This window comes from Perca fluviatilis, chromosome 3 (genome assembly GCF_010015445.1).
Source record: "Perca fluviatilis chromosome 3, GENO_Pfluv_1.0, whole genome shotgun sequence".
In the NCBI taxonomy this organism is placed as follows: Eukaryota; Metazoa; Chordata; class Actinopteri; order Perciformes; family Percidae; genus Perca; species Perca fluviatilis.
Genome location: NC_053114.1, coordinates 9364826 through 9379434, shown reverse-complemented (window position 1 = coordinate 9379434; position 14609 = coordinate 9364826). Strand labels below are relative to the sequence as shown.

Sequence of the window (14609 nt, the reverse complement as noted above, 5' to 3'; positions counted from 1 at the left end):
ACAAATGTAATTTGTAACGTATTCCGTTACGTTACTCAATCTGAGTAACGTATTCTGAATACTTGGATTACTTCAGGATTACTTCCACATTGAATTGCGTTTTATAAGTGTAGGAATGCAGCTATCACATCCAGCTTACTAAACAGGCCTATAATGGTGTGTTCTTTTTATTCCAACTAGCTGAATGTGTACCTGAACAAGCAGATAGATTATTGTATTGGTAGTCCCGAACTGCATACTACAGAAATCTAACCGCAGTCTTGCTACCACGAGCTAATTTTAGCTAACGTTAGCTAGCATGTCAAACGGGGCTAGTCAGTCTTTAAACGGCTCTGGAGCTAGTAAATCAGCACGTAGGAGAATGAAATAGCAAGGTGACCAGTAAAACTACAGCAGACGACTACTCTTGGCTAATTAAAAAATAACTTACTTTAAGATGCTTCTTCAGGTTGGAGGTGGAGTAATTTGGACGCTGAAAGGAGGTTGGTTGCTGGCAAGCACTGGTTGCACTGTACAGTTATATTTCATTCTCCCTGTTCGTTCTTTAATGTGAAATGCTGTTTGAATTTCCAAGATAGAAACTTATTCCTGCCCTGGCTCTTTCGTGCCGGTTCCGACTCCATTGTGACTGATCACGCAAATAGCTATTTTTTTCGATTTCATATCGGGGCTTCTGGAAAATGCATAGAGTTGCCTTAATTTAGTCAGAGTGAATAAACTCGTGAAACAGAGAAGTATCGTCATGTAATCCATTGATTTCAACAATGTAACTGTATTCTAAATACCAACGATTTAAATTGTAACTGTAACGGAATACAGTTACTCATAATTTGTATTCTGAATACGTAACGCCGTTACATGTATTCCGTTACTCCCCAACACTGTCCACCACTAATTACCCACCATATTTCGCCAGGGTACCTGCGGGGTCTTAAAACTCTAAAAAATAAATATTCCAAAAATAAGGCCTTAAAAGTCTTAAATTTCTTTAGAAAGTCTTAAATTTAGTTCACAAAGGTCTAAAATATGTATTGTCCTTTCATACGATTGAATAACTCCATTGTTTCGTCACAAAGCATGTATGCATACTTGCTATGAGTACTACAATAAAATGTTAAATTTAAGTACTTGGTAAATAACTCTTTTTATAGCGTCAAATCCTTTCTGATATTCCGTAATATCCTATATACTTTTGCTAGTATGGCCATGAAGTTAAGGTATTAAATTTGATTCTAAATGTTCTTAAAAAGTCTTAAATTTAACTTGTGGAAACCTGGGGGGTACCTCGAATGTGCTACACGAAGCAAAGATGTGGGGGAGTTATTTGTAAATCACATGAGGTCCCCTGGTAATACTAGTCCTGTGCGAATACAGCTAAAGTCTCTCGTTGTACGTGTGTGCAGTTCAAAGCACTGTGAAAACAGCAAGCAATTTTCTGGGCTTTGTGTTCCAGCATCTGAAGAAACTTATTTTTTGGTCCATATTGTATGAAATGTTTTGAAAAAATTTGCCATTGTTCTATTTCTCACATCTCTCTGGCTCTAGTGATCATACTGAGCACAAGTCAGTACACAGTCTTTGACCGGCAGATGTTCTCTGGTGGAGACGAGCACTGAAAGCCGTTTCTCTTGTCCTTCTTCTCACCAACTGTCAATCCATTGCCAAGCTTGTGCTCGTCCTTACATTCATCCTCTGTCAGGCTGCTCTCTTCCTCTTCTTCCTCTTCAATGTCACTTCTCTCATCTCTGGTCAGCTGATATAGAGACAGAAAGCAGATATGAGGGTAAGGGTTGAAAAGAGAAGAAAATGGAGGGATAGGGAGTCGATGTTCAGCAAATACAACAAGCAGCAAAGAGATCTGAAAATCAGAGCTGGATAGTAACGAAGTAGAACTACTTCACTACTGTACTTAAGTACTAAAAAGCTGTATCTTTACTCTACTGGAGTATTATTTTTTTCTGACCTGGGTCTGCAATAAAGCTTTATTATTTCTCCTACTTCCACTTTTACTTGAGTACATATTTTCGATGAGTTTAATACTTTTACTCCAATAAATTTTTTATGTGCTGCATCGTTACTCGTTACTGTTGTGAATTCCTCACGTTACGGAGACTGTGTAGGCTACAGTGTGTGTAGTTACGGCTACGTTAGTTACATACGATAATTAAGTAATAAATCCCGAGATCGCATCGTGTTTCTTTTCATTAAGGCGGTCGCCCTTTCAGAAGTCAGAGACGATTGTTACCTTTTCAGCTTCCCAGCTCCGAACCGTAGTTGGGAGCGAGTTGGTTTCAACTATTAACTTGGCTCGTGGCAGGTAACTTGCGTCTAGTGGTCCGGGTTAACGGAGCCGAAGCACAAAACAGTCAGGCGGCGGTTGGTTACAGCAATGAACTCAGGCTTTATTACTCACAGTGGTTCACATTCACGGGCATGAAAGGCACTTTGCTTGCTAGCGTTCGACTGGAGCATGGACTGTGTTTCTATACATTCACCTTCGCGCCGTAGGCTCAGACTGATCTCACGCTATACCATGGAGGATATTGCGCTATACTTTGTTTTACACTACCCAGAACGCACCTGCCCCACTACGCCACACAGAGACATTTTCTTTCCAACAATCCCCTTGGGGGAGACAGAGATTGCAACACTACCCCCACTCTGGAGGATGATTAAACCTTTAACATATCTCCAGCATCATTACACTGTACGCAAGGAAATATTAATTAGACACCCATTATACAAACATCCCCAACCATAACCCGTGTTTCCCACAGTCCTTGGAGGGGTCTTCCTCCAGTGGAAAGTTAAGGTGAAAAGGCAATGTCCATAAAACGTCAATTAAAGCATATTGCATACTCCTTCGTTTGTACGTGTAAGCAAATGTCCTAAACATGACACTTATACATTCAATGAGAAAAAATTTGACTATTACGTTAACCACTCAACTTAACGTTAGTGTAAAATTACTCCAGGGTGCAGGATTTTAAGTGCAAAAATAGGGCAATACATTCTGTTAAACAAATTTAAAGTTTCCCACTTTACATCATGTTTTTCACACCCATGCTCAAAGTTCCTAGCAGTAAACATACCATACATTATATTAAGCCCATACCAACTTCACATTTTAACCTCAACATAGTGAAGTGACTTTTATTATGATACAATACCGGAACTCTTTTGTTTTTGACAACACAGGAACTTTTATTTTTTTTAATACTGGAACTCTTTTCCTCTAAGGAGGGCAGCGTTCCGCCTACACCCAACCTCAGGCAAATATGCTCAGTGACCAATCTAGTCGCCAAACATGTCAGGGGCTCTGCGGACCCTCTGGGGCTGACGCCGAGGGGTGGAGTTCAAAAGGGGGTGAGCAGCTTGTCCCCTGGCCTTATGCTGGTCCCCAGCCTCATCCAGTGAAGGCTCAGTGGGGTGATAAGGGAGTGGGCTGTGGCTCGGTGCAGCTGCCGAAGATGGTGGTGGAGAAAAGAGACCTGGAAGGGACCCCACCACAGGGTCCTCCGTCTCTGGTGATGTGCCCCAAAGGTCAAGGGTACTGATGTCAGTTTCTGAAGAGCTGGGGTCTAACAACAGGGTTGGCGCCTCCACTGGTGCCCACATTTCGGCCTCTTGAAAGACCCAGTCATTGTCGAGTATTGTCCTAGAATGGCAGGCTTTGAGCTTGTCGTGATGAACAACTTTCATCTTCGTCCTCGGGCCCCTTTTAATCTGGTAGACCAAGTCGTCCAGTACACCCACGACAAAGTACGGACCCTCGTAGGAAGGCAAGAACTTCCGCACTTTATTCTTTGCTCTCTTTGTGCCTTTGACCAGGAACCATACTGCATCACCGACTTTGTGTTGGACTCTGCAAACATTTTTGTCTGTCGTTTGGCACGCTCAACATATTTCCCCAGTGCCTCCCGGGCCAAATGGTGAGATAGCTCGAGCTGTTCCCTAAGCTGTACAACATAGGATGGAGTTGTAGTAGTGTTGTCTGGGTCAGGTGGTAACCCAGCAACAAGATCCACTGGCTCTGTAATTTCCCATCTGAACGGCATCATATTAGGCGTCAGGCCCGTGGAGCTGTGTTTGGTTGCACGGTAAGCCATGACCGCATATGGGGTCATAATGTCCCAGTCCCAGTGACATCGTTCTGCAGTGGTGGCTATGATTTTCTGCAGGGTGGCATTGAAGCGCTCTACTTGGCCGTCTGACTGTGGGCGAAACGGCGTGGTCCGTGTCTTGTCAATTCCCAGCAGCTCACACATTCCCTGGATCACAGCTGACTCAAAATTGGTACCTTGGTCGCTGTGGAGGCACTGTGGAGCTCCGTACTTACACAGCCAACCGGGAAACAATCTTTTCAGCCACTGTTGTTGCTTGTTCGTTGGGAACAGGATGGGCTTCCACCCATTTGCTGAAGTAGTCCTGTACCACTATTATGTAGCGGTTGCGCCTTTCAGTTTCGTTTAATGGTCCCATTAAATCAACTGCAATCTGTTCGAAGGGGGCACCAACTCGCACTGTGCCCATGGCGGCTTGGGGTGTTTTCTTGGGGCGGGCTTTCGCAGCACAGCTGGTGCAGGTGCGGCACCACAGAGTGACGTCATCTCTCATATTGTACCAGTAGTACCGGGCTTTGAGACGTGCAAGGGTCCTTTCTCCCCCAAAGTGGCCACCGACTGGGCCATCATGCAAGTGTTCTGTCACTGAGGTGCGGTACTCTTGAGGCAGCAGGATCTGTGGATAGAACACCCTTCCATCTGTGCAATAAAATTTCCTCAGCAAAACTCCGTCTTTCTGGTAGAGCCTTTTTCACTGTGACCAGTAGGCTTTGGTGGCAGGGCGGTAGGGTGCTATGTCAGCCCAGGGGGGCCTGCCCCTCCCCTCGTCCATCCACTTCCTCACTGGTGCTATATCTGGGTCAGTTTCTTGGGCACTGATTAACTGCTCTTGGGTCCAGCCACCGAACAGGTTGGTTTGGGCTGGCTCACTCACCCTGTAGACACCTGGACGGAATAACGAGCCACCTTGGTTGTCACTGGAAGCGTCCACTACCCCCACTGGAAGATACTTAGGCTCGACTGCGGGGCTGCCTCCATAGCTACCTTCGGGTGTCACTACCCCCACTGGAGGTTGCTCTGCAGGAGTTTCCCCAGCACCCTCTGCAGCTGGACTCTTGGCGATGTTGCACTGAATCCCTTTGTGCTGAAGCTGGTTACTGAGGCTAGGCTCTGGCACTGTGCATAGGCACGACGTCCCGCAGGGTCTTCTGGAGAGCGCGTCCGCATTTTGGTGGAGTCTCCCTGGACGATGGATCACCTGGAAATCGTACACTGCCAGTTTTTCCATCCAGCGAGTGAGCTGGCCCTTAGGCTCCCTCATCCGAGTCAACCAGCGCAGGCTGCTATGGTCAGTTCGTATGATGAATGATCTCCCCAGCAGGTACTGCCAGAAATGAGAGGTGAAATCAACAGCTGCCAGACGTTCTCGTCTGGTGGTGCAGTAGTTTTGTTCAGCGGCTGACAATCTCCTGCTCCCATAGGCGAGTACTCTCTCCTCACCTTCTTGCACTTGGGAGAGGACTGCTCCAATTCCCCAGTCACTGGCGTCCATGTCAAGGAGCAACTCGCCACTGTCTAGGGGATAGCCCAGCACGGGTGCTGACGTCAGCCGGCTTTTCAGCTGCTCAAACGCCTCCTGGCATTCGTCCGTCCAGTTAAAGCATGCATACTTTTTAGTGAGTTTGTGAAGGGGCTTGGCAACGGAGGCAAAATCTTTGACGAAGCGTCGGTAATACGAAGCCTGGCCGACAAACTGACGCACTTCAGATACGTTTTGGGGTGCGGGCCACTCAGCCACCTTTTGGATCTTTTGGGGGTCGGTGGCGACACCTTTGGAGGAGACAATGTGCCCCAGGTAAGCCACTTGCTCTCGGAACAGGACACACTTTTAAGTTTCAGATTGGCTGCGAGTAGTCTGTCAAACACTTGACTGAGCCGCTCCAACATTTCAGTGCTGTCCCGCCCCAGGACAATGATGTCATCGAGGTAGACCAAACAGGTCTCCTACTGCAGCCCGGCCAGGACACGGTCCATGAGCCTCTGGAACGTGGCTGGCGCATTGCACGGTCCGAAAGGTATCACATTCCATTCGAACAGGCCCTTACGGGTGCAGAAAGCATCGGCTTTTCGGGCTCTGAGCGTCATCTCCACCTGCCAGTACCCTGATGTTAAATCCAGCGTGCTGAAGTACCTGGCGTTGGACAGTGTGTCTAAGGTGTCCTGAATGCGGGGCAGTGGATAAGCATCCTTTATGGTTCTCTCATTTAAGGGCCTGTAGTCTACACATAGCCACGACGTCTGGTCCTTCTTTCTCACCATAACGATCGGTGCAGCCCAGCTGCTGTTGCTGGGTTGGGCCACACCAGTGTCCAGGCTCTGCTGCACCTGCCGGTCTGCTGCAGTTTGTTTGTCTCTAGCCATCCTGCGCGGTTGCTGTTTCACTGGCGGACCATGGGTGGTGAGGATGTCATGCTCCACGAGGCCAGTACGGCCAAGGTCGGTGGGACCCATGGAGAAGACGTCACTGTAAGACCGTAGCAGGCGGGCCAACCTCTCATGGTCGCCCTTGGGCAGACTAGCACAGCTCTCGTTATACAGGACCTGCAGGTGGCTGGGTAAAGAAGCACAGACAGAGTTAATAGGTTCAGGGGCCGGTGGGGCCAGGGGTGGCGGAGTCTCCACATTCCCCAACACCGTGGCTGGCTGTAGCATCCCTGCACAGCGCCCCTCTTCAGAGTGACAGATAAGGCACCAGGGTTGAAGACTCTGATGGGAACGTTGGTGGACCACTGCGCCTGTACTATGACTTGAGCCACTAGAACGTGGTGCTTTTCGATGAAACCTAACATACTCACACCCCGACTGCAACACTGTTGTGCGGGCCACCCTGACAATGTGCACCTGGGACTGATGGCTTGGGTTAAAACGAGGTACCTTTTCTCCGAAGAGGGTTATCTCACGGCGACCATAGTCCAGCTGGGCACTTGTCTGATGGAGGAAAGGGTGCCCCAGGATAACCTCAGTGTTCTCTGCTGTGTTGGGCATAATAAAGTTCACATTGGTAGCTCTACTCCCAACTTGTACTGGTAGGTTGACTTCCCCCAGCACTGCCAGACTGCCGGGGCCAATGCCCTGCAGGACCTGTGCGACAGATGGCTCTATTGGGGTTCTGGACTCTGTGGGAATGGAGTTGAAGAGGTGGAGGGGCAGTACATTCCTCCTAGCACCAGAATCGAGCAAATATTGATATATGGACATTTCCAGTCCATATATCAATATTTTAACACACATGTCATCTTCCTGACTTGCAGTACAGGTGACCACAATACCTGTGTTGGGTGCTGTGTTCTTATTGACTGTCCGGACTTGCTGTCTGGGTCGATGGGGGGAAGGGCAGTACCTCCGCATATGCCCTAAACCGGAGCAGTGGCATTGAACATCCCCTATAGGTGTTTTGACATTTGTGTCGCCCTTCTGGCGCCACTGCTGATTAAATCTTGGAGCCCTCTCTGGCGAATCAATAGACCAAACAGCTACCCCCACTGGCTCCACACAAGCTGGCCCACTGTTATCCTCACGTACTGTGGCGGCCCTGGCTCTCTGATTTATAAGACTGTGCTGGCCAGGCTGCATGAATTGTGTGACTGTTCTGGCGGCCCTCCTGGTGGTCTCGTAGCTGTGTGCGATGTCATATGATCTGGATAGGGTGCACGGCTGCTTCTCCAGTAGTTTTTGCACCACCTCGGCGTCGGCCAAGGCATTGGTGAAGACCTCCACACTGATGCCGTCCTGCTCCAGCTCTGTACGGTAAGCATACACAATGGACACTTTTTCGTAGATATCATCCCTTAATAGGTGCAGAGCTTCATTCCGCCCCCTGACTCTCTGTCTCAGTTCAATGCCAATGGCTGCTGCATGCTCGGAGCGCGGCCCATAAGCAGTCTCTATTTCAGCCACAATCCGCCGGTAGCTCCAGCGGTCAGATCTGGGGTTTTTATGGACGATAGCTCCAGCCGTGCCAGTCAGGCTGAATCTCAGTTGAACCGCCATTGTCGCTTCTGACCAATGGTTCGCCCTTGCACAGCTTTCAAACCGGTGAATAAAGTCTTTCCAGGAGCCTGTTCCATCAAAATGGCCTGGCTTTAATATTGGGATTCTCTCTTTACATCCATAATGTTCATCGTCACTAGTGTCCATTATTTCAACATCTGGCGCTGTGTGCGATGACCGTGGCGCCAATTTGGCCCTTTTTTTAGCTGACTGGATGTCCCTCCACTGCTTATAAGCAAAAGGTTTGTTACCAGACATTAAGTGTGTATTGTGCCATATTGGGGTATTCACGTGCCACTTATTGGTGTAGCGCAGGTACTCCTCCACCTGTTTAAAGTTGGCCAATGTGTTGGTGATAATAGGGCCATAGGTTAGCATACACTTTTTTGGACAAACACCTGCAAAGGCCAGGTCTGGAAGTCTTAGCCTTCCAATGAGGTTTTGCACTATTCCTCTCCATGGAACTGTAGATGAGGGGTCCATCCACACTCTAAGGGCCTGTAGCTGAAAGGCCTTGTGATACATTTTAAAGTTGGTGAGGGCCAGGCCTCCAGTGTTTGTGGTATTTTAGCCTAGGTTGTTTATTGTTCCAAATATACTGCCAAATTAAAGTATCAAGTTACTTCCAGAAATGTGTTGGTGGGGGTAAGGGGATCATTGAACTTAAGAAATTCACACGGGGAGCTATGTTCAACAGCAATCCTGGACCGCAGGGCAGCGCGGTCCACCTGGCCAGATCCCTTTGAACATTACTTAACGTAGTTTCACAGTTGTCCTGGACCACTAAATATAGTGATGCATGTATGATGATGCCCAAATATGTAATTTTGCTTTGGGTTGGTATTGTACCACTAATAGCTGATGTCACATGCCTGTTGTTCAATAGAAGAAGATTAGATTTAACCAATTAATTTTATAGCCGGAGATTGAGCCAAATTCGTTGAAGATCTTTAGAATTTTTGGAATAGAGTCCTCAAGATCAGAGATGTACAACAAAATATCATCTGTAAATAATGATATTGAGCTGTTATTGTATTTAATCTGGACATTACATATTTTATTTTGCCTTATGGCTTGGGCTAACGGTTCAAGAGAGATCGCAAATAGCATGGGGGAGAGCGGGCATCCCTGTTGAGAGCCCGGCTCATTGAGAAATGGCTGAGAATGCAAGCCATTGGTTGAGACTATGGCCGTGGGATTCGTATATAAAGTACGCACCGTGTCAATGAATTTCTCCCCCAAACCAAGCCTCTCCATTTCTTGCCACAATTAGTTCCACTCTAGGCGGTCAAAAGCCTTTTCCGCGTCCACTGATAAAACTGGAACTTGGAAGGTTTCTGGCTTCTTCTATTACATGAAATAATCTGCGTACATTGTCTGTAACGTGATGCTTTAGTATAAAACCTGATGGTATAAAAACTTGATGAAAAGTTCCCATCTCTATGGCCAAGGTTAAAGCTTGTAAAATGATAGGTCCTAATATGTCAAAGTACTGTAGAAGAAGTTCTGATCCCCGGCGTTTTCCCTTTTTTAACTGTTTTTAATGCTGATTTAAAGGTCCAATGTGTAGGAATTTATCCCATCTAGCGTTGAGATCATATACCGCAATTAACTCTCGCACCACGCAGTTCAAAGTATGTATTACAACTACAGTAGCCTTCACGCTTCAAAGAGAGGGTCTCTTGCTCTTTTCAATATCCTTTTTCTTTTTCTGGGCGAAGAAGACTCCTGTTCCTGAAATTTGGATTTAGAATACATGTGGTCCTCCATGTTTCCTTCTTCAAACTTGCCAGGGGCCGGGAAGCTACGATACCCATTAGCGGCATTAGCAGCACGTGTGATATCATCAAACATCGATTATACGTCCAAATTCATCATGATCTTTCAGTCTAATTAAATGTTCCTTTTAAGCTTGGTTCCAAAACTTACATACAGTGCCCTCGAGTCAAACTTAGCACAGTGATCCAGATACCGCTAGTCCATAGCTGCTCCGACCCTGCCGCCGGCTCCGTCACCCGACAAGAAGTACCCTGCGCGGGCGTCCCACTATCCTCCGGCTCCGTCATCAGCATCAGGTCCAGCCGTGGAGCGGCCCATATGGATGTCACGTCATCCTCCATATCCAACTCCCGACAGAAAAGGTCTGCATCCTTGGCTGTAGTGAAGGTGAGCACTCTCCCTCCGTGAGTCACTCTCAGGGTGGCCGGGTAGATAAAGAAGATTGGGATGGCTTTAGCATGTAGCTTACGTTGTGCTCCTATAAACTCTTGGGTCCGCCAAACAGTGAATGCGCTGTAATCAGGCTTAAAGCATAGTGTTGCTTTGGAATCACAAATCTGTACTTGTCTCGCCCTCTGGAGGATTGCTTGGCGATCCCAAACACCTGAAAATCAGAGTACATGTCGTTGTACCCTTGCCGTAGATTCTGTGTGCTCTGTCAATTTCGATGATAGCCCTGTTCTGTAAGGAGGCGATCCAGACTGATCTTGCAGGAACCCAACTGGGTCATTCTTTTCGCTGCCCTCTTTTAGTCCAATCATGCGTCGGGATCTGTCTTCCATTTCGGCTAGCTGATGCTCAAATTTCTTCTGGTCGTTAACACAGGCACTCACCATGTTTCTCATCTGCGTGTTATCCCCCTGTGTCTTGTCCATTCGTTGCATCAGCTCACGTACCGTAGCTCCCTGTCTCTCAAGCTCTGTCCTAATGTGTTGCAGCGAGGTATTCATTTCTGCTATCACTCCCCTTACTACATTGGGGACCACCAATTCAAGCACACTTTGTTGCCCCTTCAAGACCTTGGCTACAATGTTCTCCACGTTTAGGTCCGCGCTAGCATCATTAGCCCTGTTAGCCGCCGCCATGTTGGCAGATTTCCGTGTCTGGGTAAATGACTCAGACGACAACGAGACCTGCTTTCTTGTGCCTGCAGGCATTTCACTGAGTCACTGTGGTAACAAATAAAAAGAAGAAGGAATAGACCTGGTTTTTCAATGAAAATACGGAGGTAGGTGAGGAGCTCTAGCACTGAGGAGCAACCATTGCAGTTGACGGTCACGTGACCTCCCTCTTCATCTAAAACTTTTACCCCCTCACTGTGTGTTTTCACTTCATCAAAGTTAATTGGGACATGTGATGTTCACAGTCCGAATGTGCCATCTGCTGGCATTGCAGGATAACTGTTATATAAGTAAACGTCAGTCAGTACACGAAAGATGTTATGCCTGTACAAGTCTCCGTGAATAAAACACTTTTTTGTTGAAGCTACAGGTTGGTTGTCTGTTTCATCATGAATGCAACACAGAAACATTACAGGACATTTGGTCACCTAAAAATGTCCTAGCTAGCAACTGATAGCGTGAGCTGGAAACTTGAGGGAAGGTTTGCAGATTTTCTGTTCTGCAATACATGCAGATGAATAGCGGCAGTACCCGGAGGTCATTGTTGACCAGCCGGTAAATGTCCAATGGATGACTCGCTTCAGATTAGTTGAAAATCTGCAAAGAACAACACTGGCTTGGCTGCGTTATCCTCCACAGCCTACCCTCTTGTCAAAAATTGTCACATCCGGTTGCAAAAAAAACAAGATGGCGAACTCGAGCACGGTGGCTCAGTGGTTAGCACTTCTTCCTCACAGCAAGAAGGTTCTGGGTTCGAATCCAGGTCGTTCTGGGCCTTTCTGTGTAGAGTTTGCATGTTCTCCCCGTGTTTGCGTGGGTTTCCTCCGGGTGCTCCGGTTTCTTCCCAACATAAAGACATGCATGCTAGGTAACTAGGACTACAGTTGAAGATTATCTGACTGGCTAACACTGGCGCATTTACAGAAATGTTGATTAATGTGCATTGTCCTAATCAAATAAACGTACAACTTCAAAACGGCAGTCCACAAACCAAAGGGTGACCTTACTGATGCTACGTCTGCTGTTTTTAAGTTTCTGCTGGTGGTGGAATTTGGGGTTAAGGGTTAGGTTATTAAGGCAAGTTACTGAACAGTACACCCAAACTAATTTCCCTAATCTTTAAATAAACTTTACTACTTTTACGTTCCTTTTTGAAATCCACGTGAACCACTCGCCACGTGATCCACAGTACAGCACTTATTTAGAAAAATATGTCACTTTTAAAGCTCATTTGCACATCAGAGCACACAAGGCCAAATTGCCTCCTTAGTTACCGTATTACCTGTTGCTGACAATGTAGCATTTAAAAGGCTATTTTCAAACAGAGCATGGCAGTGCTCACACCACATAAAACTACTACATTAAATCACTTCAAGCAAACTTCATGGAGAACAATGAGGGCAAAACAGCATCAACGATCTGTTTAAACCAAATATTTTCTGTCCAGGTCAGCTAAAAACACAGAATCCATCAACACATTAGCATGTTATTCACTAACGAGCCTGTTTGTAACCAGTAGGCTACCAACAACCCCACTTCACCTGTCTCGGCTTTGCTCCGTGTAGAGTGAAGCTCCGCACTCGGTAAAACACAAACTTTCCCGACCAATAAAGCTAAATGGTGGCAATGTCTGAGACTATTCGATCTACAGTATAATACTAAAAAGGTATTTGTGGTACAGCGTTGCCAAGGAAATATTTTCTTCCCATTAAAACAGATTTGGAAAAATTGATAGATGATAGACAGTTCTTATAGAGCAGACTTACAGTGCCAAACATGAATTTTCTGATCATGCAGAGAATGAGGTAGGCCCAGAATATGTGCAGACAGAGAAGGACCACCAGCATCACATTGAAGAAGTAGTAGCCAAAGAAGGCAGGGTAGTGTTGAACAGGGTAGACCCAGGTACAGTGGATCAGCCTGAAACACAGCAGAAAAGAAACAAGTCAAAATCTCTACCTGTGTCCTGTGTAATTAGATCATGATGTGTGTTTCATCAGTACAAATGAAACACCGTAAAACATTTATGTGAGCAGATGGGGGATGGGATGGGCTTGGTGTTGAGCCAAAAGTTGGTCCTGGATAAAAGACAAACCAAATTTAGACCTATGGTCTTAGTTTTATCATTTGTTTTACACTAATAACGTCTTCAGCAAATACCATCAGCTCTTATATGCACTCAGTTTATTAGATCCACCTATTTAAAATTAATGCACGCCTATGCAACAGGCCTGGAGGCCTTCATCTACCTTGCTTGTTTTTGAATGTCTAATGTCAGTTTGTTTTGAAACAGTTTAAGAGAGGTGTTGATTCAATTTTATTCAAGGCAGATGGTCGCCCACCAAGAGTCAGGGTCTGCCTTGGGAGGGAACTGTTGGGTGAATGTGAATGTGCAACAACAAAGCACCCACTATGTCTCGCTCGTCTCTTTTCTTTTTCTCTCTCTCTCTCTCTCTCTCTCTCTCTTGTAAAATGAAGCTGCCTTTATCTGCAAGTCATAAACATCGAGAAGGATCTGATTGAAAACAGTAATTGTGAAATATAAAGTCTACTTATGCTACATTGTTTAAGAACACAACAGGACATCACATAAATGGGCCATTTATGACACTCCCACACCGCCGGACTACCCTGCGGAAAATTGCCGGATCGTAATTTGGGTATTTTTCAACTTTTTCAAAAAAATCTATGAACGTTTATGATAATTAAGTGTCATTATTGTAAATTATGACAGTTTTAATTAAAAGTTAACATTGTTTGAAATGTTTGTGTTATGACAACTTGACATTAACCTGGAGTTCCAGTCTCTGTCACAATAATCATATATGTGATGTTTTAGGCCTATTGGCAGACATCCATTTATGTAGGCAATGGCATATAAAGAGCAATTTTTCCATTTCCACTGAAGTTTCTCAGCTTGCACTCTACTAACATTTGTGTGGTCCAGGTAGCTTTGCATAAAAAATGGTTGTCATTCGCAAGCTACTTTTACTTTTATACTAAGTAAATTTCCAAGCCTGTACTTTGTTACTTTTACTTGAGTAAATAAGTTAAATCAGTACTTTTTTAACACAAGTATCTGTACTTCTACTTGAGTATGGGAAGTAAGTACTTTTGCCATCTCTGTTGGTGTCTCACTCCCCTCACTCCTGGACATTTACCAAACCCACCTCACCTGCAAAGCAACCAGCATTGTAAGTGACCTCAGCCCCCCTCACACAGCTTCTCTTCAACCTCCTGCCATCTGGGAGACGGTAACGGAGCATCCAAGCCTTTTCCACCAGACTGGCGAACAGCTTCATTCCCCAGGCTGTCAGGAAGCTCAACACCCTCCCCTCTCTCCCTCCCCTCCCCTTTGCCCCAAGAATGCTGCCCCCCCATCAGGATCTGCATTGGCCACTTTATATTAAAGAAGACACTCAGGAACTCTTCCTTTATATTGCACATTTCACTATCTTCATCTTTAGTTTTCTGTGCTGTTTGATTTTGCGTTACATTTGCACTATTTAGAATGTATTACTGTATTGTACATATTGCTTCTCTTTTTTTAAATTGTTTACATTACTTTTTTTATCTTATTTGTACATATTACTTA

The 14609-nt window shown here is 45.8% G+C and overlaps 1 protein-coding gene across 2 annotated transcripts in view; it reads right to left on the bottom strand.

Moving 5' to 3' along the window:
* Positions 1–823: 823 nt before the first annotated feature.
* The window catches only part of cers3a (ceramide synthase 3a), a 45383-nt gene continuing 31597 nt past the window's right edge, over positions 824–14609 (bottom strand). For both annotated transcript variants that reach the window (XM_039795961.1, XM_039795962.1), the window contains 2 exons: positions 12781–12934; positions 824–1753 (listed from right to left, as the gene is read on the bottom strand). In XM_039795961.1, coding sequence (XP_039651895.1) covers positions 1565–1753; positions 12781–12934 — 343 coding nt within the window. In that variant the 3' untranslated portion in view covers positions 824–1564. The remainder of the gene's footprint in view (positions 1754–12780; positions 12935–14609) is intronic.